Source organism: Serpula lacrymans (assembly GCF_000218685.1).
Source record: "Serpula lacrymans var. lacrymans S7.9 unplaced genomic scaffold SERLAscaffold_9, whole genome shotgun sequence".
Taxonomy (NCBI): Eukaryota; Fungi; Basidiomycota; class Agaricomycetes; order Boletales; family Serpulaceae; genus Serpula; species Serpula lacrymans.
This window is the reverse complement of record NW_006763298.1, coordinates 2,012,681-2,037,459: the sequence shown is the minus strand read 5'-3', so window position 1 is coordinate 2,037,459 and position 24,779 is coordinate 2,012,681. Positions and strand designations below refer to the sequence as shown.

At 43.4% G+C, this 24,779-nt stretch overlaps 6 protein-coding genes across 6 annotated transcripts in view; 4 read left to right on the top strand and 2 right to left on the bottom strand.

Annotated features, from left to right (window-relative positions):
• The window catches only part of SERLADRAFT_472311 (uncharacterized protein), a gene marked incomplete at both ends in the record, with an annotated part of 2,348 nt that extends 1,390 nt beyond the window's left edge, over positions 1–958 (top strand). Inside the window, 5 exons of the mRNA XM_007320507.1 lie at positions 18–207; positions 261–317; positions 369–393; positions 449–715; positions 783–958. Coding sequence (XP_007320569.1) covers positions 18–207; positions 261–317; positions 369–393; positions 449–715; positions 783–873 — 630 coding nt within the window. The remainder of the gene's footprint in view (positions 1–17; positions 208–260; positions 318–368; positions 394–448; positions 716–782) is intronic.
• Positions 959–2,892: 1,934 nt separating this feature from the next.
• SERLADRAFT_416692 (uncharacterized protein) lies at positions 2,893–4,952 on the top strand (the record flags this gene model as incomplete). Its single annotated transcript, XM_007320506.1, has 9 exons — positions 2,893–2,927; positions 2,986–3,191; positions 3,242–3,307; positions 3,362–3,738; positions 3,797–3,814; positions 3,875–4,048; positions 4,101–4,190; positions 4,254–4,304; positions 4,357–4,952. The coding sequence occupies 9 exons, from the start codon at positions 2,893–2,895 to the stop codon at positions 4,672–4,674; spliced, it is 1,335 nt and encodes a 444-aa protein (XP_007320568.1).
• Positions 4,953–5,240: 288 nt separating this feature from the next.
• SERLADRAFT_350178 (uncharacterized protein) lies at positions 5,241–10,772 on the bottom strand (the record flags this gene model as incomplete). Its single annotated transcript, XM_007320505.1, has 24 exons — positions 5,241–5,363; positions 5,418–5,479; positions 5,534–5,617; positions 5,678–5,747; positions 5,806–6,008; positions 6,123–6,274; positions 6,327–6,586; positions 6,649–6,865; positions 6,924–7,084; positions 7,175–7,332; positions 7,389–7,418; positions 7,467–7,500; positions 7,556–7,602; positions 7,656–7,764; positions 7,815–7,842; positions 7,890–7,910; positions 7,969–8,441; positions 8,494–8,577; positions 8,642–8,779; positions 8,828–8,943; positions 9,005–9,328; positions 9,383–9,564; positions 9,626–10,221; positions 10,284–10,772. 24 exons carry the CDS (start codon positions 10,770–10,772, stop codon positions 5,241–5,243), a joined length of 4,161 nt encoding a protein of 1,386 aa, XP_007320567.1.
• A 9,189-nt stretch (positions 10,773–19,961) lies between these two features.
• SERLADRAFT_440055 (uncharacterized protein) lies at positions 19,962–21,410 on the bottom strand (the record flags this gene model as incomplete). Its single annotated transcript, XM_007320504.1, has 8 exons — positions 19,962–20,011; positions 20,064–20,112; positions 20,404–20,538; positions 20,587–20,683; positions 20,741–20,756; positions 20,812–21,019; positions 21,070–21,297; positions 21,354–21,410. The coding sequence occupies 8 exons, from the start codon at positions 21,408–21,410 to the stop codon at positions 19,962–19,964; spliced, it is 840 nt and encodes a 279-aa protein (XP_007320566.1).
• Positions 21,411–21,609: 199 nt separating this feature from the next.
• SERLADRAFT_394607 (uncharacterized protein) lies at positions 21,610–22,111 on the top strand (the record flags this gene model as incomplete). Its single annotated transcript, XM_007320503.1, has 2 exons — positions 21,610–21,959; positions 22,022–22,111. 2 exons carry the CDS (start codon positions 21,629–21,631, stop codon positions 22,069–22,071), a joined length of 381 nt encoding a protein of 126 aa, XP_007320565.1.
• A 1,813-nt stretch (positions 22,112–23,924) lies between these two features.
• Positions 23,925–24,083, top strand: SERLADRAFT_350232 (uncharacterized protein; the record flags this gene model as incomplete). The annotated part of the gene is made up of 1 exon (XM_007320502.1): positions 23,925–24,083. A coding segment is annotated over one exon (159 nt), but the record flags the coding sequence as incomplete, so codon positions are not given.
• Between the last annotated feature and the right edge of the window lie 696 nt (positions 24,084–24,779).

Here is a 24,779-nt window from a genome sequence, read left to right as displayed (position 1 = left end):
ATAACGTGTGTAACTAGACGGCTACGACTCTCATCGACTTCATCCTTGCGATGGTGCTTTACCCAAAAGTCCAAGAACGAGCCCAAGCAGAGATCGACTCTGTCGTGGACAAGCATAGGTTACCTAATTTTGAAGATCGTAGTTCTCTGCCTTACGTTGAGGCTGTACTCCGCGAGACGCATAGATGGCGTCCTGTTGTACCCTTAGGTTGACTATTCATCGAGCCCTGGAAATCCCTGCTAATGGTACATTCGCATCAGGCCTTGCACACGCTGCTGTAAATGACGACATTTATGAAGGATTTCATATTCCAGGAGGTATACCTCTATCCTACTCATTATTGAAAGGTTTCTCACGTCTTTTGTTAGGAGCGGTGGTAATCGCGAACGCTTGGTGTGTCATATCTCCCGTATATTGTATCTTCAATACGTATCTGAACGCTTTCAAGGACAATGTCACGAAATGAAGTCAAGTATTCTAACCCATCAGACTTCATCCCGGAGAGATTCCTTTCGGCAGATAACAAACTCAACGACGACACAGTTCCTTATGCATTCGGATTTGGCAGGCGCGTGTGTGTCGGAAAGCATGTAGCTGATGCAAGCGTTTGGGCCAGTATCGTGTCTCTTCTCGCAGTCTTCAAGTTCACCAAAGCCAAAGATAACCAAGGACGAGAGATCAACGTTGAACCGCACTGGACATACGGATTGACGGTGTGAGTTTGACGTTTATCATTCTGCTAGTGCACCCCACACTCACCACCCACTGTCACGTTTTGAAAGTCGTCCGGCCTCGTTTGCATGCCACATTGAGCCACGGTCAACGGGTTTGGACTCGAAAATGCTGCACCAAATGATAAGCCAATTCACGTAATTGAGGATCCAATGTGTACTGTGTCCCCAATGGAATGCGTGTATTTGTATTGGTTGTTTTCTTGATTCAAGTTGTGCTTCTCCCAATGTCGTATTTTGAAGGATGAAGAAAAACTCAGGTAAACGTTGAATGTTTAAAGTAGCACAGCGCGCAAATCTGAATTGTACTGCTAGTAATCGTAAGACTGACATAAAGTAATCACAAGATTTGCTTAGCTACACTTTCCGACCTTCGTCTACATTGCTTGTAACGGCTTTCTCCTTTGGGAATTATACGACGTGGGTCACTGAGATCGGGCTCTGGAACACTGGGGAAGGGGTTGCTGTGATTGTCAACGCGCGAGTACTCAAAACATGTGGAGGAAGAGCGCGATGGTAATCATCATGTCGAATTTTGCGATCCGCATTCCATGACAAGGGTGTTTTAGCTTAGTCATGAACACCATCAGTCGCAGCGATGTAGAAGTACAAAAACATTGTCAAGTCACCTACACCCCAATCCAAAACCTATCATTGACATGCTCCAACTTCGAAGAATCACCCCACCGCGCAGGGTCCTATTCCAGAGGATCAGGATAATTGTCTGGGTTGAGATTCTCGACAGCCATGGGGTACATCATAAATTCTCCATATTTGACCTTGAGACCATTTTTCTCCATGCCTTGACCCAAATCCGACGGAGAGTAGGCTCGTTTGGCTGTCGAAGGCGTACGTTGATGTGATGACAATATTGAATCGGGACTGCAGGTCCATCATATGAAGATCGGATAGATCTATGATTCTGATGGGAGTGGTAGTCTTCCCAGTCAGACCAAATTACTGACAGCATCGCCCTCCGGGCACCCCTGGCACCGACAACGATATTGAAGTGGGCATGTGAGCTCGAATCAAAGTGACATGAATTGCATTGACAAGATTCAGTCGTCTGCTAAGGCACTAACGTCACATGATCACCTGTGACTTTCTTGTATATATCTAATGGCACGCACAAAACCGAAAGTTTTGCAGCTTGATTCCGCTTATCTCTGTCCCGTTAATAGTGTCACAACAAGCATGGATTTGAGTGGGTCACAGGTTGTCACAGATCACGTGGTGTGTGAGCCCTACCTTAAAGTGCAAGTATTGGCGTGCGAAACATACAGTCATAACGAAATACTCGGTGCGAACAACCGGTGCCATTTCCAGTGTCGAATTGTGAATGTGAGACCTGGTAACCTACGGTACCAGGAATACGTCAGTAAATACGGGAGTGGCCAAGGATGCATTTTCGGGCTCTGCCTGCTTTGATGACCGTAGCAATTAGTATTCAGTCTTTGTTGACGGGCCAAACAAAGAAACGTACTCAATTCAATGCATACTACTACGCTTTACATGTCAGAACAATCATTCATAATATCTTTTTCTGTGATCTCGTTCCTGTCGGTTGACCCTTGCAGATTTGCCACACACGGAACACGACTGGAACACGCAGTCAAGTCCGCTTCTCACTGCCGCCTCTTACAATTTTGGCCAGCTGATTTATTGGGACTAAAGGCAAACCTGTCATATATACAATCTCCCGCAAAAGAATGGCGAGATAGTTGCGAGTGGGATTTCGGTGCGGCTGTATGTTCATTTAGTTCCGCAATTTGGTTCCGGCCTTCCCCTAAATCGGTCTCCACCAAGTAAAGTGGTCTCTTTGTCGCCGTTTTAATCTTGTCCATCTCACCATACCACTCCTCTTGCAAAACCATACTATATTGTCTTTACTCCAAAGTCTGGATTAAGGCTAAAGCTCCGAGTCCGTCTGACACTCTGTGGGAACTCTCGAAAGCGCAAAGGTATCTGCCCCTTGTTTCATTTGGACATCCCTGTGACGGTCACTATGACCTAAAGTGCTTCCGATCACAGCCATGATTCAAATACAATATACAGAGGAGATTATTGGATAAAACGCGACCAGTTTATGACTAGTACAACCTCTAGCCAGTTCCTTCCACCAAGAAATCCGTCTCCATCCGTATCCGAGAACTTGATTTCCATGTCTACCACTGCCAAGTATCGAGTAGCAATTTGGTAAGTCTTCTTCAAGAATCCTTTGTGGAGCTTCGTAACTGAATTGGATTGTCACCAGTGGTGCAGGTGTAGGCGGGTTAACACTCGCAGTTGTTCTCGGAAAATACTCGAACGTCCCCATTGATCTATACGAGACTCAGGCAGATGTCACCATTACAGGAGCCGGAATATCGGTCTGGCGCAGGACGCGAGAAATAATGATAGAACTTGGCTTGTACTCCGACCTAGGTGAAGTAACTACACACCCTCCTGATGCCAGTCATGGTAAGTCACCACCTTTGATGCGATCATCAAACTCACATTCTCCTCATCAGGCCCTTCTTTCCGAAAATCAGATATTCCTGAAGGAGGTATCAAATGGTTTGATCAAATCTTCACTTGTGAGTACAGCATCTCATGTTTTTAGCTGGAATTAAAACTCTGGGGACGTTTAGATAGCCCAACCAACCTTCACCGTCGTGACTTGGTAAATCTCCTCGTACGACATCTATCACCAAGTTGTACGATCCATACTATGAAACGCTTGAAAACCTATACACAAGACGACTCTGGCGGCTTGACCTTGCACTTCTCGGACAAGAGCACGGCGTTAGCAGATGTACTCATTGGCGCCGATGGGATTAGGTCCGCTACGCGTAAAGCACTCTTTGAAGGATTGGCAAAGACCAGTCCATCAGAAATCGATGTTCAACGTTTGTCAGAATATATTGATTCTAAATGGACAGGAACCGTCGTTTACAGATCACTGATTCCGACTGAAAGATTGGAGAAACTTTACCCCGGGAGTTCAGCTACGGGGAACATGATGTTTGTTTGTACCGCGCGTTTGATCTCATTTTCAAGATATGCTAACTGAATCTTATAAACAGTACTGCGGCAAGAATAGAGTCAGCATTCACCTCCGATTCTTTCTTGACATTGATATTCTGACATTCTTTACATGTTAGCATATCATAACTTATCCTGTTTTGCGGGGCACCCTCATCAACGTAGCAGCTTCCTGCACTAATGTGGAAGATATCGGCAAAAAAATTGAAGGACACTGGGTCTCTAATGTATCACAACAGGAACTTCTAAACTCTTTCAAAGATTTTGAGCCCGAGGTTAGGGCTATTCTTCAGGTATGGCGTTCAATTCGTCCAGGTGATGCGTTGCAGGCTAATGTTACATCAGTGCTGTGAGAGACCATCCAAATGGGCGCTTCATGTAACGAATGATTTACATATTTCGACCTCGGGACACGTTGCGATCATTGGCGATGCGGTATGTATCGTTTTCGAATTGCCTTTTGCTTGTTCTTTATATCACTCACTCCGCGACGTTTAGTGCCATGCCATGACGCCCAATCTCGGGGCTGGTGCAGGGCAGGCTATTGAGGTACGAGCAAAGCGAGCAAGCTGAAGTCAGCACTCATGACGTTGTCATTCAGGATGCCTTTATTCTCGGCCGACTCCTATCCCATGAGCTCACAACTCTGTCTAACCTACCCGATGTCCTTCGTATATACCAAGATATACGACTGCCGGTTGCCACACAAATCTCTCAAAGAGCTGCTAGCACCGGGTACATGTACGACTTCGTGGCGCCTGGGTATTACGATGGCAAGGACCGGTCAGAAGAAGAGGAGGGACTTGCGCGGCTGAAAGATGCTATCAATGAGAACTGGGATTGGCTTGCACAGGAAGGATCCTTGAGCGAATGGACAGAGGCAGAACGCCGCCTAAAGGAATTGGCGTCACAACCTTAGAACACGCAGTGCTATTCCTGGGTGACCAGGTTTAGAAGTATTGATTGTCCTGATCTCTAGCAGGAGCCCGTACGTATTTTCGCCTCGCTCAAACCGTATTACACCCTCGTCTGGCGACACACAAATTCTCGAGACTATGTTTCCCGTAGAGCCTTGCTATTAATATTGCTGCTGGCAGTAATATACCTTAGAGACTCACTCAAAGGGATAACCGGAAATCTAAGGGAGGGAAACACGAGGCACCGGCTACTGTCACTCGCAAAGATTCCTGTCAGCTCAGGCATGATGGTGGGACTGATCTCTGTTTTTCAACACCAGAGAATCAGATGATATCTCAAATCCCGTATTTGCTAGTAGGATTACAGAATTGCGTATCGCTGGATGCGTGATGACATATCCCCCAACACCCCGAGTATATACAGCAGATGGTGTCATATGATTGATTAATATGATTGCAGTATACTAGTAGATGTCTGTATCTTGCTAGCGATCGACTCGCATATTTTGAAAATTTGATATATAACTTGTGTACGAGTAAATGACCGGTAAAAGTAGTAGACGATAGTTCATTCAACTTCCATCCTTTTGGACCCAAACATAATATCGTCCAAAGAGATGGAAGAGTGATCGCACATTTCTCTAAATATGCTATTAGGTATGGAATATAGTGTGCTTGGCGTGTCGAATTCCTGGTATAATAGCTCAGTAGAGAAAATGAGGAATAAGCGGAAACTGATACTCACAGCGATGCGGCCGCCATCAAGCACACATATTCTGTCGTATGATATGATAGTACGTAGACGATCTGACAAAAAAAAACATGAGGATAGATTAATAACAGGCAAACGATAATACACACGAGCAATGCATAATATCGTCCTATCCTTGAATTCCGTCATAATAGTTTCTTGAATTTTGCGATCGGTTTCATAGTCAACAGACGCTGGTGAAGGTGGTGAAGGTTCAACGTCATGAGGGTATCAGGTATTCGAGATAAGCATACCCGTTGCTTCGTCTAAAATGAGCACTTTCGTGTCATTCACCAAAGCCCGCGCTAACGAGACTAAGGATCGCTGCGAGACAAAGCCATGAGTCAATTGCTGGCCATTCAAACAATGAAATACAGCTCACTTGTCCAACCGAAAGATTGTTACCTTCCTCGTCGATGGGGCTGTCTAGGTTGAACCGAGCAACTGGTGCTTTTTCGTCCAATGTGTCTTCAGGCAGTGATTCCTTCGACGGTTCAACGAGATATGATCGCTTCAATGCATCCCAGAGCTTGGCATCGTCGTACAACTCGAAAGGATCTAGATTCGACCTCAGTGTACCGGAAACTATACAGATATTAAGTCACGAGAACACGCGTATACCAGAAAAATCTCACATAAGAACTACAAGGGACACGGCGCATCAGTCAATATACAAGGAGAATCAAATATGCAACAAACTCACAGCTTCCTGAGGAATGATAGAAAGCCCACTCCGTAATTTCATCAGACCCACAGAAGATATATCAACGCCGTCGATCGATATACAACCAGATTCTAGTTCCACGATGCGAAAAAGGGCCGTCATGATTGACGATTTGCCAGCACCCGTGCTGGTAAAGTATTAGCTAAAGGGTATGATGGATAGAGATATAAACATTTTACCGGCCAACAATCCCTATCTTCTCTCCAGGTTTTATCGACATTGAAAGGCCCTTCAGAACCGGAGGAAGTTCAGGACGATACTTCAAAACAACATCCTTCATCTCTACTTGTCCTTCCGAAGGCCATGGAGTAGATAAAGTGCATGCGTCAAGCTGATGGGGAGGCTCTTGCTCTGCTTGGTTAGCATAGTGTACGATACGCTCTACTGCATTCATATCGTTCTCTACTTCTGCAGTTTGGCGAACCATGATACTGAATGTCTAGAAATTTTCAGAAAGAGCATGTTGAATAAAGATGAGAAAAACAAAAAAAATATACGCACTTGTTGGACTGACAGAATAAATGATAATATCACGCCAGTCTGGGCGGGAGAGATACTGAACCGCGTAGCTACCGTTATTAATGCAACGACGAAAGTCAGCACAGTACCAAGGAAGTCAAGTCGCATGCCGAGCCATCTCTGGAAAAAGTGTTGGCAGCTAGTTCGTCCAATGAACATAATCCCACTTGCCTGGTTTGCCACTGTAAGCCAATATGCACTGCAAATGATGAGCCAGGCCTGCTCGTATGATGGTAACAACAAAGTTCGTGTCTCACCGATTCTCGATGTCCACGCGTTTCTCATTCTCCGCTTGGAAACGAGCAATTTCGCCATATGCTCTGATGGTGGTCAAACCAGAGAGCGATTCAGAGAAGTGAGAATATAATGACGACCGCAGGATAGCGTCTAAGAGAATTAGATTAGACAAACAAGCAATCTGAAAGAAAGAGTTCACACAGACCAAGCCGCTACACAGAGGGAAGAATTTGTCAATGATTGGTTTATACAGAAAGAACTTATTAAATACCTTGAGCTCCCTAGCACTGGAACGGTAGAACAGCGCGGCGTAGAAGTAACATACAGAAACGGCAGCGACCGCAATGAGGAACCACGGCACAATGACAGATATTAATATGATAGAACCTAGGGCTGAAGAGCCTGTGGCAACCAGCAGTCGCATAGAGTCTGTATGTGTGGTAAGGCTTTAACTACGGTGACATACAAGCAGGGAGACTACATACCTCCGAGCATATTGTCAAGTGTGTCCATGTCTACGTTATCGATTAGTAGGATAATCACCGAGTCTATAAGATATATACCTTTGGTGAATCGGTTCATAATGCGCCCCAGTGGCTAATATGTTTTGTTGAAACAGGGGAAAGAGGTAGATAATAAATAGGTTACTTACTGTCGTCTCAAAAAAGCTCATCGGTGCATACAATACGCGTTTTATAGCTTTCTGGGGGAGCAAGAACGATGAGGGCTGTTGACAAATAAAATCGCTGCACTCACACCATGGAGTGCTTGTGAAGCGTAAATGACAAAAAAAGCAAACGTAGTTCCCATTAAAAAGCTACTCAAGGCTTGAGAAATACCGATGCCAGCATATATGCCCATCTAAAAACTATCAGTCAGCCTCGGTTCCACATCTGACGATTGGGACGCACGTAGAAACCCTGGGATTGTGGCCATTTCCTATTCAAAAATGTAAGTAGACATAAATACGTTCCACGATAACGGACCTTTCTTGCCAGTAAACAAGCCTATGTAAATAATGGGTGAGCAGAGCAATTTATGATCACATGTAAATAGGCTGTGTACCAATATGACGACATAACACTACAGCCTTCCATCAGAATCACAGAAATAAGTAATAGAGGGGCGATTATGAGTCCGTTCCCCGCTCGGAAGAACTCTCCGTAGATAGCACTACCAATAGCACCTGTATTCCTTTCTTCTTCCTTCATTATCGCTTTGCCTGGAACTGCATTTTCAAGACCTTTCGCTTTCCTACCTTCTACTTTTTCCTGGTTATTTGAACCGCTATCGTCGGACTTGTCGCTTGATCCAAACTCACAGACAAACTTGGAGAAAGCGCCATCATTTGCCATGAGCTCGGAATATGTGCCTCGTTCTGCGATACGGCCATCAAGTAGAGTGTATATGTAATCCACTTGGGGGAGAAAATGAAGAGCGTGCGTTACGAGAACACGGGTTTTCCCTTCTAGATTTCCCTTAAGAACATTCTGGAACACGTCTTTTCCAACGTGGGCGTCGAGAGCCGACAAGGGATCCTAAAGGTGATAATTGAACATAATTACATAGGAAAAACTCCGCAGCGCTCACATCAAAAATCTGTATATCAGTGTCGCAATAGATAGAACGACAGATGTTGATTCGTTGTTTTTGTCCGCCAGAAAGTGAAATACCCTTGGGAATTTTTGATTGAACCAATGGTTAGTGCCCCGTTCTAAATTTGCGAAAACGCACGCACCTTTTCGCCAACTTCTGTGAGATCACCATTAGGTAGCATCTCCAAATCAGGTTCCAAGCAGGCATCGCGTATGGCTTTCCAGTATCTCTGTTCCTCGAATGGCCTCCCAAAGCAAATGTTCTCACGAATCGTGGTATTCTATACATGGTCATTATACTGTCAAAGGAGTTGAGGTTATTTTTTCACCTGAATCCAAGCAGTTTGAGCGCAGTATCCAATGGTGCCACCAAACGCAACAGAGCCAGCTGTTGGACGCATCTCACCGACGAGACCTTGCAGCAAGGACGTTTTACCCGCTCCAACTGAGGAAAAGTAATATGTGAGTACTTGGAGAATATTAAAAAACCACCACATAATACTCACCTGCACCAACAATGGCACACAATTGTCCACGCGGGATTGAGAAGTCAATATCGGTCAACTTGAATATTTTCTCTTCGTCATCGTTGTTTTCATCTGCTGTGGGAGCAGGGGTTTTGCTTTCCCCCTCCAGGTTAGAACCTTTAGGCTGTCCTCGTTCTCCAGGCTTGGGAGAGCTGTCCCAGGAAAAGCTAGCGCCTTGTACTCTGATAGCAACGTCCAAGTCGTTATCGATTACCACAGTCTCATCCAACATTTCAGCCTCGAAGACGCCCCGAAGACGGATGACAGCATTATGGGCGTCAGTGATGGTACTCAACGACATTGCTAGAAAGAAAGCACGTAAAACTTTGCACCAGGGAAGAGGACTGGAATACTCACGTAGAAACATCAATGGTATCATAATCAGCTGAAACAGCGCGAGCGAAGAAAAAATGATAGCTGCATTAAGTGTATGACCTGCCAACGAGTAGGTAATAAATGCCACGACAGAGGACAGGACAGGCAACGACATAGCCATGGCACTCAGTCCTGCTCGAACGATAAGTAGGGACCGGATGTACCTGGACAGCCATGTTATCAGTTTTGTGGAATAGAAAATCCAATCTAAATGAATAAACGCACCCCATTTCTTCTCGTCGGAAGGAAGATACACGTTTGAGGAATGGGATCTCCCAAGCAAAGAATTTAATGACTTTGATACCACTTAACAGTTCTTGAAGAAGCTTCGAACGTTTATCAGTCCATTGCATACTGCTTCGTCTCAACGTGAATAACCGAGTCATGAAGATACTCTGCAAAGGAGTAACCACAACGAACACCGCAAAGCCAGCCAGTGCACTAGGACCCAGGTTCACGAGCAATAATATGAGGCAAATAACAAGTTGGATGGGTGCACTCCAGGACATGTGAAAATAGCCGAGGCAGAAGTCAATTCGAGACACATCTGTAGAGATATGGTTCACAAGTTTCCCATTGCTGAGGGTGGAACGAGCTCGACCAGATAGACGAAGGGACCGCGAGTAGATAGCTGCAATGAGCCCTCCGCGAACTAAAACCCCGCTTGACATGCTGCGATAGTAAAAGTGATGGGTACACCACGAGTTGACAACTTGCAAAGCCAGGAGAACGAATGACAAGCCGATACCCACTCCGATAGAGGGCACCGGTGCGCCAGTAAAGTGACTGACATAGGACTCTGTGGCAAAAATAACGATAGCCTGTCAAGAGCCAGTTTAATGTGTCTGGTCGATCACATGGTATTTGAGATACTTGCCTTAACAACAAGCGGGCTTGTCACTTGTGCAGTATCTCCCATAACTTTTAGGATTCCAGCTGACCAAAACCACCACTTGATACTGTCATTGATTGCTAAAACTAGGCTTGCTTGACGCTTGCCATCGTTTTCCCTCCACTGTCTTTCCCGTTCCACTCGGTTGCCTGTCGCTGACCACCATAAACCTTTCAAGCCAGGACCTATGTCTCCGCGGGTAAGCCGTACGTTGTACTCGTCAGCCCTTTTACATCGCTCGTCGAACGATGCTAGTATCTTGTCTGCTATTTGAGCTGCCGTACGCTCATGTGGAAGCTTGTACAAATCAGTGGCCTCGAGAGGTCGCATGTGACCCAAAGACAGCAAAGGCGTCATCCACCCAAACCAAAGAAGACTCAGCCATGAAGCCGACACTTCAGGTGTGATATCTGCTTCGTCAAGTGAAGATTTTGGGGGGGGTGGGTCTTTGCTTACGCATAAGGAGGAAATGAGCGACATGGATTCAGAAAATAGCGACAGATATGATTGTCTGTAAAGACAAGTGGGTGTATGAGACAAACGTTGGTGTCCACAACCCTTAGGGTCCTTATAAGTGCACTCATCACAGACACTAGCTAAACCGAATAGATGGTATTCGGTCGCAGTCGCGGTGATGAAGACACGACCTGAGCTGTAAAACGTAACTTATTAGCTATAGTAGCATGGTAAGATCCCCCATTGGTGGAAATAGCCGCTAAGTATAATCGCTCCAGGGCACTGGCATCACAGCTGTACAGTACTTCCAATCTGTATTAATAGCCATTGTGAGACACTGCACTTTGAGGACTAAAAAAACTGAGGGATTATGGCGTGAAAATTCCAAATAATACCAGAATAATGTCAAAAAAACCTTGCAGTATTATTACAGTTTTAATTTTAATAATACCAAAATAATTCCTGGACCCGTAGGTTCCAGGTTTCCAAAGCACAAATGTCCGCTGCATTTTCCAAGGACCTTTTTCCTGGCCCAGAAGGTAAGGCAAAATAAATCCTGCCCTCGAGAAATTTGACGGTTCAGTTGTGGCGTGAGAATGTTAGCGCAATTGTACATCGCTTTCGGGTCCTCTGGCTCACAGCCATTTCTCTACCAATTGTCATCATGATTTCCCATTGCGCTGCGTCTTCCTCGTCAGCGGCGTCTTTTCAAGTGGGCATGTGAGAATTATGTGAGAACCAATACAAATGTGTGTTGAAGTGGCAGCTGAATCTTTGCCAACAGTATCTGTCGAAGATGGGTTTCACCTGGCCCCTAATATTCTGACTGTGAATAATGCTCTTTTTTTGTCTTTGCGTGACTGATTTAATGTTTAACTCTTCCTTGTTGTGATTTGCAATTTGTGATAAGAATCTGTTCCTTACGTGTCTTCTAATGAACTCACGGCAGGGGATGGTACTTCATTTGTGTCTAGTGAATGTTTGCGCAAGAGATTTGACTTCTATTCTATGTACGAGAAAATAATTGATTTGAGACGCATGTATCCACAAGGGGATTATCTTGTAGTTAGTACTGCGTCTTTGTGCACTCTTGTTGAAGATTTCGAGTTCTTTTCTATCGCTGATTTGTGTTCAATTGCAGAGGTTCATGGTATTGCTATTGGATTGTGTTGTAAAAAGCTATGGATTCGTGATTGCCTCCGTACCCATGTGTGTAACCCTTATTGCTCGTGTTTATTGTACTTGTTTAAGCATGTTTGTTGTCAGAGAATTTTATCTGGCAAGAGCATTTTGCCTTGTCCTTTCGATGATGTAGCGGATGTCAGAAACACGCTTCATCGCAGGCGTGAGAGACAGACAGCAAGAAGGAACGCTGAACCTGCAGTGGTTTTGGTTAGCATGGAATCACCTGTCAAATTTCCTGTTAAATTTCCTGTGAAGCGTACTATGTCTGAGAAGAAGGCATTAGTAGAGGAATGGCAAGATTGTATGAGTGTAAGTGTAACAACCAAGATTCACTCTGGCGCACACAGGAACAACACTATAAGGAAGATGATGAGGGAGTGGTTACCCCTTAGAATTCAGAGAGTTAGTTGGTATACAACAGGAGGACTCGCTGAGGAGTCTCCTGGATCTATTGGAGTTTATATACTACTACAGAGTTGTTTGTACATGTGTACTATACAGTTGATAGAGACAGTGGCTGATGATGTCATGGGGCCTAGCCCGCATGGCCAGCTCCGCTGTGTGAGAGAGTTGTGTCCAAAATCAAAAGAAAGGCAATGTGGCGCGAGAAAGGGGAAGTGCCGCGTGGCACCATGGGTGAAAGCTATAGTACAAGGTTAAAGCAGAGAATAAAAGTAAAAGGGAAAGTCCAAAAATTGTGTTATTGTAACAGTAAGGTCACTTACTCGAGGTACTTGCGCTGTTTGGGCACAGACATTTGGTGTTCGTGAGCTTCACAAAGTGACGTTGTCTTCGTTCTCATTGTCACTGTTGCAAAACCCTTATTTACCTTCATATACATTGCCTGAGGATTACAATTTTGCGTTATATGACCATGCATTGTTGAGTACGTTGGGTATGACATTTAGATGGACATTGGGAGATTTGGTTATGTGTAAATTGTGTGAGCATGCATTGGTGGGACAAGGGAAGCAGCCGAAATTCGCTTTAGCCAACTTCCTTTACTATGGCAAGTTACGCCTTCCTATGAATTTCGCCCACACGCTGGATGCGTCTTCCCCTTTAGATATTACATTAGTGGCGTACTGTAGAGCTTCGGTGATTTGTCACAAGTATTCTAGAAAGCCAGAGAGTGTGTCATATGGAAGACCGGAAGGAATGTTGCAAAGCTACTCAAAAGGTAATGTCTCAGTGTTGCCCCAAGACACTTTTCAGTTAAGAAGTGTACTTCCTCCAGACTATGATGAGATATGTGATACAATGTGTGCTTTGCTGGTTAGCAATGATGCCAAGATTGACAAAGAACTTTTAAGGAAACTCAAACTGATTTTGGTGAGGAAGTTGCACTTAGTGACTATGATAGATTTTCTTCTTCTTTATAATCCGTGGTATATATTGAGAGGCGTGTCGTTCAGCGAGGCAAATTTGAATACATTATTCAGCAATGATGATGCTGATAAGGACGCGGTAATTCCTTCTGCAGTAGAGATTAGTCAGTTTACTCGTGAGGATGATAAAGCCCCTGCAGACTACACGACGAGGGACAAATTGATTGAGGATGTTGGTGATGGGGCCTTGTTGATGGAAGCGGTAGGGTTTACAGCCGGTGACCATTCTGCATCTAATCGGGAAGCTATGAAGGTACACGCTCTTGCGTTCGCTTTAGACCATAATAAATTCATCATGTCGTGGTCAGGCAGTCAGTTCGTACATGATGATGATCCAGGCCTTATGTCTTTTCTCTTTCCTCATCTTGATCCATGGGGCATTGGTGATTTTCATCATCCCATGCAAACTGATGCGCAAAAATTATCTTTTCATAGTCAATTGAAGGCTTTGTTGAGGCAAGAGGACTCTCCCTTTGAAAAAGATCCAAACTTTGTGTTTATATGTTGGAATACAATTCAAAAACAAGAAGTTAGTGCATCCACTACCTTTTGGGTGAAGTCTAACTCGCATCTTAGTATAGTTGCTGATATCCTTTCAATTGGGCCTAATTTTGGCGCATTGTCAGCGAAATTTCATGAACATCCAATGTTACGATAACACAATTTTTGGACCTTCTCTTTACTTTTATTCTCCGCTTTAACTTTATACTTTAGCTTTCACACATGGTGTCACGTGGCACTTCCCCTTTCTCGCGCCGCATTGCCTTCTTCTTATTTTGGACACAACTCTCCCACAAAGTGGAGCTGGCCATGCGGGCTAGGCCCTATGACATCATCAGCCACTGTTTCTATCAACTGTATAGTACACATGTACAAACAACCCTGTAGTAGTATATAAACTCCAATAGATCCAGGAGACTCAGCGAGTCCTCCTGTTGTATACCAACTAACTCTCTGCATCTTAAGGGGTAACCACTCCATCATCATCTTTCTCTATAGTGTGTTCCTGTGTGCGCCAGAGTAAATCTTGGTTGTTACATCCAACATATCAAGGAGAAACAGAGGAAGAGAAAAAGGCTTTGAAGGTTCTCCACCGATCGATTGAATGTTGTTAGTAGCCAAGTGAAAGGTTCTGCGGGCTACAAAATATATCGCAGGAATGAGATTCGAGCTATGATGAAGAGTTTTAGTACTCCTGCTTTGTTTGTAACTATTAATCCATATGATTTAATGATGTACTTGATTCTGGTCTTTGGTGGCATACAGTGTGACAATTGACGTACTAGTACCTACTTACACTTCACTTTTTCGTACTTTTACTTTTACTTTTTCCAAGTCACATGACCAGTCATGTGACCATTTACTTTACATTACATTTTCGACTTTTCATAGTCACATGACCGGTCATGTGACTCATCACCTGACCAATGTCTAGACTCATCATGTGATTGGTCACATGCTAAACATCGGACTTTAAACCTTACTTACAACTGTATAGTACATATGTACAAACAAACCTGTAGTAGTATATATACCCTAATAGATCAAGGAGACTCCTCAGCGAGTCCTTCTGTTGTCTAGCACAACTAACTCACTGCAGCCTAAGGGGTAACCACTCCCCATCATTACCTTTATAGTGTGTTCCTGTGTGCACCAGAGCAAATAACTCTTGGTTGTTACATACAGGTTGATGTTTGGCAATCAATGGGCTCTTTTGCAAGGGCTAATTATGTTGCTGAACATCCTGCTGTTGCTGCAAAAGTGTTCGACTGTGTGATCACCGCATTCTTTGAAATTATTGTTAAGCTGAACAATGAGCGTCGCTACTTTGGCATATGCAAAGGGTATTACGGTATGGTGGAGGCCCAAGGGAGAGGGACACTTCATTGCCATATGCTCTTATGGTTGGAAGGAAATCCTGGTCCCCAATTGCTGCATGATTGAATGGCAATTGAAGAAGATTTCAAACAGGAGATGTTTTCTTGGCTGGAAGACATTATCTCCTGCAAATTGCCAGGAACAATGTCATGTATACCGAGCAGAACACTATCTTCTGTGGTTAAACCTGTCAGAGATGAAAATGAGATAGATCCACATTTAGAGATACCACCGCAAGCTATTGACATGGATAAGGATTCTTTTGCTGAAGAATTTTGGTTGTTTGTCACAAGATTAGCCATTGAGTGCAATTGGCACAAGCATACCAAAACATGCTACAAGCATTTAAAAAATGGAGAGCGTCGCACTGAGCATAATTGTAGGATGCGGTTAAATGGAGAAGTTTGTGCTTTGACAGAGATAGATGATGAGACTCAATCCATTCTTTTGCATTGCTTCCATCCACGTATTAACAATTTCACCAACATAGTTATGTTTCTTTTACAAGGGAATATGGATATTAAATATATTGGTTCTGGTCAAGCTGCAAAAGTATTGGTCTATTATGTTACAGATTACATCACTAAGACGAACTTGCAGACTCACGTAGGATTAGGAGCCCTTGAGTATGCCATCAAACAACATGACAAAAAGTATAGCAATGATAGTATGTCTTCGCGCTCAACTCAGGAACAATATTTGCTTACCAAGTGCGTGAATGCGTATATGGGAAAACAGGAAATGTCACATCAGCAGATAATGAGTTATATTGTAGGAGGAGGAGATTTTTATGCAAGTCATACTTTTGAGACATTGAAGTTATTCAAATTTAGTGATGCTCTGCATGCACATGAGCAGCAGTTGTTGATTGCTCGACACAATTCACTCGCTACTGATACGGAGGAAGACGCTGTAGTTGACCTTGATGATGATAGTCCACAGTTCAATTCAACAATTTTGACTGTTAAGCATAATGAGGTCAATATGTTAGATGGGGTAGCAGATTATACACTAAGACCTGCGGAAGAATCATTTAGTGCTCTTTATTTGTGGGAGTTTACAGAGTGGGTCGTCAAAATTGTATGCTTTCCACTATTTCTACGGAAGGCAATGGAGAAAGGAATCCAGAGCTGATGGAGGCTGATGGCCGCGGTAACCAAAGGCGCGGAAGGAGAAGTAATGAACATGCCAAATTGTTGAATGATTTACATCTGCAGTATGCTACTCATTTTGTTAGACTTAGGTCTGCGTCTGTTGTGCCTGTTTTATTGATAGATTCAGTACCTAAATGTAATTGTAGTGAAGAAGAGCACAACTTGTGGTGCAGGTTAATGCTCTTGCTCTCTAAACCTTGGCGAGAATTTACTGACCTCAAAGAAGCTTTTGCTACTTGGACAGAAGTGTTTGACCACATTGAGTTTCCTCCTCATTTGCTGCAGATTATGAAAAATATGGACATTTAGAATGAGTGCAAGGATGCTCGAGATGGAATGTCTGAATCATTGCAAAATAATATCTTGGATAGTTTACCTTTCATAAGCAGGAATCAGGAAGATGATAATGATGAGTTGGAAGAAGCTTTATTAGTGGATTCTCTATTAGATAGTGCAGACAATAATGATGATGACGACGACTACATTAATTTGCAGAAAAGTGACTTGAATGTGACAGATCCTAGCTTACATGATGCATTAGAAGCTGCAAAAACAGCTGATCAAGTCGGATTATTTCGGTCAGCAGTCTCTGCTCTGCTCTGCGTGGAGATATGTTAATTGATAGTCCAGTAGCCAGTGTCTCTGATAAGGCAGAAATAAAAAGACTTACCAGTTTCATGAAAATTGAAAGATCCAACAGGCGACCGTCCAATGTCGTTCTTGAGAATCAAGCATGCAAAACGTAAGATAGAAGTGGACAATGTCCGAGTTGACAATGGAGCCAAAACAACTTTGCATTATATGGAGGCTAGTGGCAGTGGCTTGTCTGGAGATTTTAATATTAATGATGATACACTATTCATTGTGGATGATATTTTATGCTGTTTTGAGATCATAGGGAATTATGAACAAGAACGCGCCATCAGGATTGTAGCCAATCACCTCACCGCCAAAAATCAGGAACTGCTTCTCTTGTTTATCACAGGCATGGGAGGTACAGGAAAAAGCCATGTAATTAAGACTATTGTCGAAATCTTTGCACAATTTAACGTATTTAACAAAATTCTTCTCAGTGCTTTGACTGGTTGTGTAGCGGTGTTGATAGGAGGATATACAATCTATGCATTGACTTTTTTTGCCAAAGACTAAGTGGAAACCTAAGCAAGACAAACTTGAATCAATTTAGAGGAATGTTGAGTACCTTGTCCTAGATGAAATGTCAATGGTATCACCCAAATTGCTTAGCCAAGTATCACACCGATTGCACAGGCTAAAGCTTGGGACACTCAATCGATCAATTGGAAAGCCATTTGGAGGTGTAAATGTCATCTTCACTGGGGACTTTGGCCAATTGAAACCTGTGCAATCTCATGCAGGTTTTAGCTACGAGTTAGTGCAAACGTTGGTGAAGAGAACAACTGATTCTGCATTAGGCCAAAGTGCTTTACACGGCACTTTCTTATGGCGCAAAGTCAATAAAGTTGTTCATTTGAAACACGTGCAAAACACGATCCCGTCTTTATAGATCTTTTATCTCAAATACGTTGAGGAGAAAAAAGATTACTACAAAGCCTTCATATGAATAATCCAGTCGCTTTAGAGAACTTGTGTCACGCACCAATAGTAGTAGGTCAAAAATGTATTAGAGACATTTTAAATTGCAAGAAAACTAAACAATTTGCAGAAGACAAAGGTTTAGTATATGAAGAATATAAGTCTGTTGATAAAGTAAATAAATTGTCGCTCACAGGAGATGTACATCAGGAAATTTACTTGTATCTTAGGCGTCTTATTTTCAATCGTAAGCTATGTCAAGCCATATCAAGCCAACAAAGGCAGATAAGTGACACTAAGGCCAAGATAAAGCTGTCGGAAATCATGTATTCTAAGACTAAGATTATGGTCACAAGACCGAAAAGCCATTATAAGTGGTTGAGAAAGACTAAGATGAATTTGTTCTGAAAAATGACTAATAAGACAAGTAAGACTAGAAAGCAATTTCGAATGCATTGTGATCAATAAATTTATTAACATAGAATGAGTCAAAAGAATCAAGAGAATTAGCACAGTTGATATCTTTTCCTATCAAAGCTCCATCAAAAACAGGCATCATATGAGCCGCTTGCATGATGCAGTCTGTATGGATAACCTGAAGTGTAGGTGAGCCATCCTCGTTATAATCTGGACAAGGCAAAACACTATCAGTATCAACACAGTTCCTTTATTGTCAGTCAGGCATTCTAAAAAATATGTGTCCATAAAAATGATTCAAAAATCAAAAATAATTGCACTGTAAATGAATGTTCTGCTGAAGAAAAAGAAACTGGAGCCACCGGTCCACCACCTAGTCCAAATCCGACAGTTCCATGGCCTTACCAATAGACTGGTTGTGTTGGACCACCTGATCAAATGAGGGAGGGAGAGGAGTAGTTCCAATTTGGAACAAGTGAGTCCCAGGCAGCGTGTGGTAGGTGTAGCTGTAGCGAAGACAATGGACAAAAGATAAGTGTACCCATGAATGGGACAGCAATGAACATGGGCAACGCAAAGGGATGAACCTTCTCCAGCTCAAAAACTACCCACCCACGCTCCAACCAGGCGAGACGAGCAACCAATGTTTTGATAGTATATAATGGCAGATCAATGTCATGAAGATGGACCTGTTGCCCTATTTGAACCGGCCGCCAGGGCTTTGCTGATATCAGCAGGGGCACGTGGTAGTCAACGGATTGGCGACGGAAGTGGATAGGAAGTGGTGACATCAGAAATGGTGGGGGAGCAAACAAGATGAGGAGGAAGAGGCTGGAGGTGACAAAGAGGTGGATTAGAATGGGGATCCAGAAATGACCGTCGGCTGAGAATAAAAACGAGAGTAAGGGGCCTATGGTGGGGCTAGGCAAAGGAAGGGGAGTAAGGGAAACGATGAGGGCGAGGGCGCAATACAATGTGTAGCCAGTAGCGACGCAAAAATTTGCCAAAATGCCGAAACACGGAAAGTACCGAATGGAAAGCAAAGGTGAGCGCGACTAGACTGCCTAATAGAGGTGGTGCTGATCAGCCACAAGATTGAATAAGGCAATATTAATTACTATTCCACGTGGCACTGTGCCTGTGTGGCGCAAAGGCGAATCTTTTGAATATTTGCTTCGTTATTGACACCTGTCCATGCTACCAACCAACTTTGGTGCATGACACCGAGCTGGACCTTTTTGCCGTGTTACACGGATCACTTCACAATGCATCCCACCAACACCACTTTCATCACTTGGTGCGTGGAAATATATGGTTGCAGAGTGCACCACTGATATTTTTGTGTTGGGGGAAAGCCTGGGGCAAGCTCTCAAGGGAACATCATATGAGGGGGGAGCGTCTGGGTTGTCCAGATGTTCCTGGCTGTATAAAAATTGTTGGATGTGCTCTACAAAGGGCGGTTGTTGGATTTGTTCTCCGATTTCTTGAGGTGTTTGCATGTAATTAGGTACATAATTAGTTAACTCAAATTTACAAGAACACAGAAACTTATGGCACCAAGTACCCATTATTGTGTAACTGACTGTCACTGGTCCTCCTACAGGCCCACTTCCAGAGCTATCCTCGTTGATGTGGGCTTAGTTGCTGGTCCTGACTTCATTGGCATCTTCTTCTATGTCCCTAAGATCTGAAAAGAGATAGTTGACTAACCATGTAGTTACACAGAAGAAAGAACTTACCTTCAAGCTCAAAGTTGGCATTGGCCCATGCATATGTTAGAATATCATCCTCAAGCATCCCTCAGCTTGTAAAATCCACACGTGATGCCGCTAGCTTGTCAAGTCATTGGTTTGTAGTAAGCATTTGTCCTAGGGCTTCATAATGGCTGGAATGTCTCCAAGGTTCTTTGACAGCCTTGATGTGTTTTGCCTCAGTGATAGACAAACAGAGGCTATTCGGGGCCCCAAACTGACAAATGAGGAGAGGGTAGTGCGTGAGAGAATGTTGGCGAGGGAGGGAGAAGCCAGTAGGATGAACACTGAGGGTCTGGAAAATAGTTTGATGCTGATGGAAACATACCAGTGCATCTTTAATTTCAGCAATTGTATTGTCATCTTGTATTTCATGTTGTACAAGATAACAGAAGTCTAAAAATGCATGGAAGGTGAGTACAATGCCATCAGGTACATGACCCACAAGCGCAGGAAGATAGACCTAGGATAGTTAATTAGTCACTATGTGAGCAATATGGGATAAACATACCTTCATCAATGCTTTGGAGTCATCCCCCATCCATTGCTTATATCCATGGCCTTGGGGAAACCTGCGTAGACCAGGAAATGATGGTGTGGCAGCAATACTATTGTTTGGGGGCTTGTAAGTATGAATTTGGAAAGTCAGGAACAACACTACTTACCGAGAGTCAATATCATCTAAGATTTGGTCTGCACGTTTTCTGCCATGTGTTAGGACAAGATATTCGTCCACCCATGACACCAAAGGATGCACACCAAAGGTCCATGAGCGTATTGATATCCCCAGCAGACACCTGTGTTTTCTGATGCAGCAGTTTGGCAGCTTCAAATTCAATGTGATCACGATATGGTGTCCAGTCGTCCTTGGAGGGATTCTGCGGTGGAATAGGCGGCTCTCCTGCAGGTACATAGATAGACACTGTGTTCATCACACGGCAAACCTGAATAAATAATCAAAGATTGAAATAGTAAAAAGACATAGTAAAAAGACAGAATAATCACCATTAATGAACGGATGGTATTCAAACTCAGGATCTGGCCTTTCCTCGTGTGGAGGGATGTCCTTGTCACCATTCTGTACAGGTTCTATATCCTCATTATTCATCTGATCCTCATCCTCATCCTGTGTTGCTTTGTCTTCCATATCCACATCTCTGTCTGTCACATCCTGTATAGCATCCTGTTCGGCCTTGTTCTGAGTTAAATCTCGATGCTGGAGCTGTGTAGTGTTCAAAAAGGACAGGTGGTGTGTCCGTATGTGCTTTGTGAGCCCACTTTAATTACAAAACCATTGTTTGCAGCCCAAAGTGTCACAACAAAGCAGCTTGGCATTGTGAGATTGACAAGATTGTGATCTGTGGGTGGGGAAGTTGAATACATTGGATATAGAACCAAAAGAGAGAGATGCAGCTACACATTGTTACATTTTCTGAGTCACATTACCCTGGGCGTGCAACAGGCTATTAGCCACACCATAAGTGCAAAAAGGATTTTCAATATGTACCCCATTTCTATCTCTCACTTCTACCTCTTGCCTCATCCTCTTAACTATGAGCCGACCAATCACTCGTGCCAAGAATGCAAGCCAGCACCCTGGACAAGTTGTGTTGGACGCTCAGCCCAAGTGTCAGACACGAACCAAAGTAGCAGAAGAAAGAAAAAACAAAGCCCACAACAACGAGATGACCGCACTTGCTATCAGGCGGGCACTTTCAGCTGTGGAAAAAGAGGAAGACAAACAAGCAAGGGAAGACTTAGCAGCAGAAAATCCAGTTCCACCTCCTTCTCAGCGCCAGCGTGCTCAGCCAAAGATGGCATCAAAGACTTCAGGACCTGGCATTGCTCCCAGGCATCAGAAAAGCAACCACATGGTCATTCCTGATAGCAAAGAAGAAAGAGTGTCTGTTGGAGGTAATGAACAACACAAAGGAGACTCTGACCTGTCCACCCCACCATCATCTCAAGTTCAATGCAGAAGCAGCCAAGCTATTGATATTCCTGCCAGTGAGGAAGGCATTGCAGAGACTCATTGCGGAGACTTTGATGATGGGACTCAGCTTGATATGGCTGATCCAGGTGATTGTTCAATCAATGAGAGTGGGGGCCTGGGTGTTGCTACAAGAGGAAGAGTTAGTAAGCATACTGAAGTTGATGAGAGGGCCAGAGAGGACGTTGAAGAAAGCGACGAGGAAGAGCGGCCAAAGAAGAAGAAAAAGATGAACATGAGGGAAGCTGTCAGTGCACTGTGTAAACAATCTGATGGCCCGGTTAATCAGAAGGTGCCTTGCCTCATCAGTGCATCTATCAACCATCAGCTGCCACTAAGTCAATCAGAACGTGGGAGGCAACAGCCGCATGTCAGGTTCGAGTCATTTTCCCTAATTTGCTTGATTCCATTATACGCATGCAATTGTCACCCATGATATTACTTACACCCTCAACTCTATTTTACCACAATCTCAGAATATTGGATGGCTCAGCTGTGCAATCCTTTGAACTTGATGTAGTTGAAGATTGGGCTAATCATGTTGCTAGCAATGCTGATTCCATCAAAAGCCAGGGCAAACTACTTGCTACGAACAGCAGATTGTCGTCTCAAATTACTGGCATTGAAAAGTCCAAAAAAACAACTTCAACAGCTCTAACATCCTTATGTAGCACGGCCAACTCATCTAATGCCCATGCAAATGACGATAATGATGGCAGCCTGTATCATCCTGGTGGATTCATTGACTCGGATGAGGATGAAGCAGATGAGCGAATAGCTTTAAAAGGGAAAAAGAGGACCACTACATCAGTACGTATCCCTACTCTACACAGTCCACTCACTGAACTGGCTTTTAGAATCTGGTCACAATAAAAGAAAAACCACTGACAAAACGAATCAAGAAGGAGATGCCCAGCTCTTGAGTGAAGTCAAAGAACCCGTGATCTCCCTGAGGGATGTCACATAGACAATAGATGGTGCTTGGTCTTTGTACCAACATTTCAGCAATGGCTTGGTACCTCCAAGAATCCATGGAATCTCAATGATCCCAAAGTATTAATTGCTATGCAGGCGATCTGGGATATTGTGTATCCTGATATTGTGTACCATGTTAGTGTGAACTGTCCTGTTTATTGTGTAGTAAGTAATTTCCCCATGTTTTTCTTCTTTGTTACATCTCACATACCCTTTTAGCTTGGCCAACGAGTCTACAAGTGGCGTAACAGTTTCAGTGCTTCAGCACAGGCAATGTTGGAGTATTTATTCGATACTATGCCTGACTTCAGGTCTCAGGAATCTCGTCAGTTGTTCTCAAAGTCTATGCTAGAAGATCTGGCCTTTTTATATGAGGCTGTTGGACCGGAGAGATCAGTGAGTTCACCCACTTGTATTTATATCCAATGTAGTATCCATAATAATATATTCTTATATTACTAGAAGTATTGGGGAGCATTCCGCTCCCCTTTTATTTTACAGATATTTGCATCCCATTTAGATGCAATTGTTGGACGCTTGTAAGTCATAACAAGAACCCTAATTTGCTTGAAATGTCTTAGTTCAACATTGTCTTGAATGGTCTTGATTGAGCCATTAAGACATTGTAAGGTTCAAAAAGCGGTTTGTACATTTATGTAAGAGACCGTCCATAGAAGATTAGGTCCACAGTTTTGAAGGATGCCCTTGGATCTTTACCGCTAGTTCCAGGAATGCCGGTGATGATCACAGAGAATGCTGCAATCAATAGCAAAGTAGTTAATGGAAGTGAGGGGACCCTCAGGGATGTTATATGGGAGACTGACGAAGAGGGCCATCATTACGCATGGTGTGCTTAAGTTCATGTACCCGCCACTACATTGACTTTGCCTGGATTAGAGGAAGGAAGGGTGCCTGTGTTTCCAGCACCCACTACATTCAAATACAAAATTAATGAGACGTCACATTCAATATCAAGAAGGCAATTACCTATGCTGCCAGCCTTTGCGTTTACAGATTACAAATTCCAGGGACGTTCATTATGAAACATCATTGTTGATCTTGCTAGCACTACTTGTCTACAAAATGTCTATGTCATGCTATCTTGAGCAACTTCATTAGAAAGCATTGGAATATTATGTTTATTCTCATCCCATGATGTATACAAACAACTTTTTGGTGAGTTGCGTGAAGAATTTGCACGCTTAGAGGATCTAGACATCATTATAGCACTTGAATTTGAGAGTGAATTTGACTATCTTGGTGCAACCTTGCCAGTTATGAATGAAGCATAACTTTTAAACAATGATGAGTTGAACACCATTTGGAGGAAAATTGATTATCTGTTCTTGGTTACTCATACACAACCTAAATCGTTCCATCTGCATTTGTTTGGGAAGCCTTTTGGAGAGGTTAGTGGGTATTTAGTTACCAGCTTGGGTCAAAGCGCTTTGCGGTGAGCTTTTCTGTAGTCATTCTGCCAAAAAACGCGTCAAAATCACTATGAGCATTATTGACAAATGACTTTAACACGATTATCGGAAAAATATCCTACATCTATCTATTGTCTCAGCTAACAACGTAACTTCCTTCAACTCTAAGAATGTTCTCCAATTGCATTTTTTCCATTGCACTGAATGGAATGCCTCCCAATTAACTTTGTCAATCTCAGAATTATCCTGCGGCATCAGAGAAAACCATCGTTGCATCACGCGTAACATCACTAAATCTCCTTCAATAAG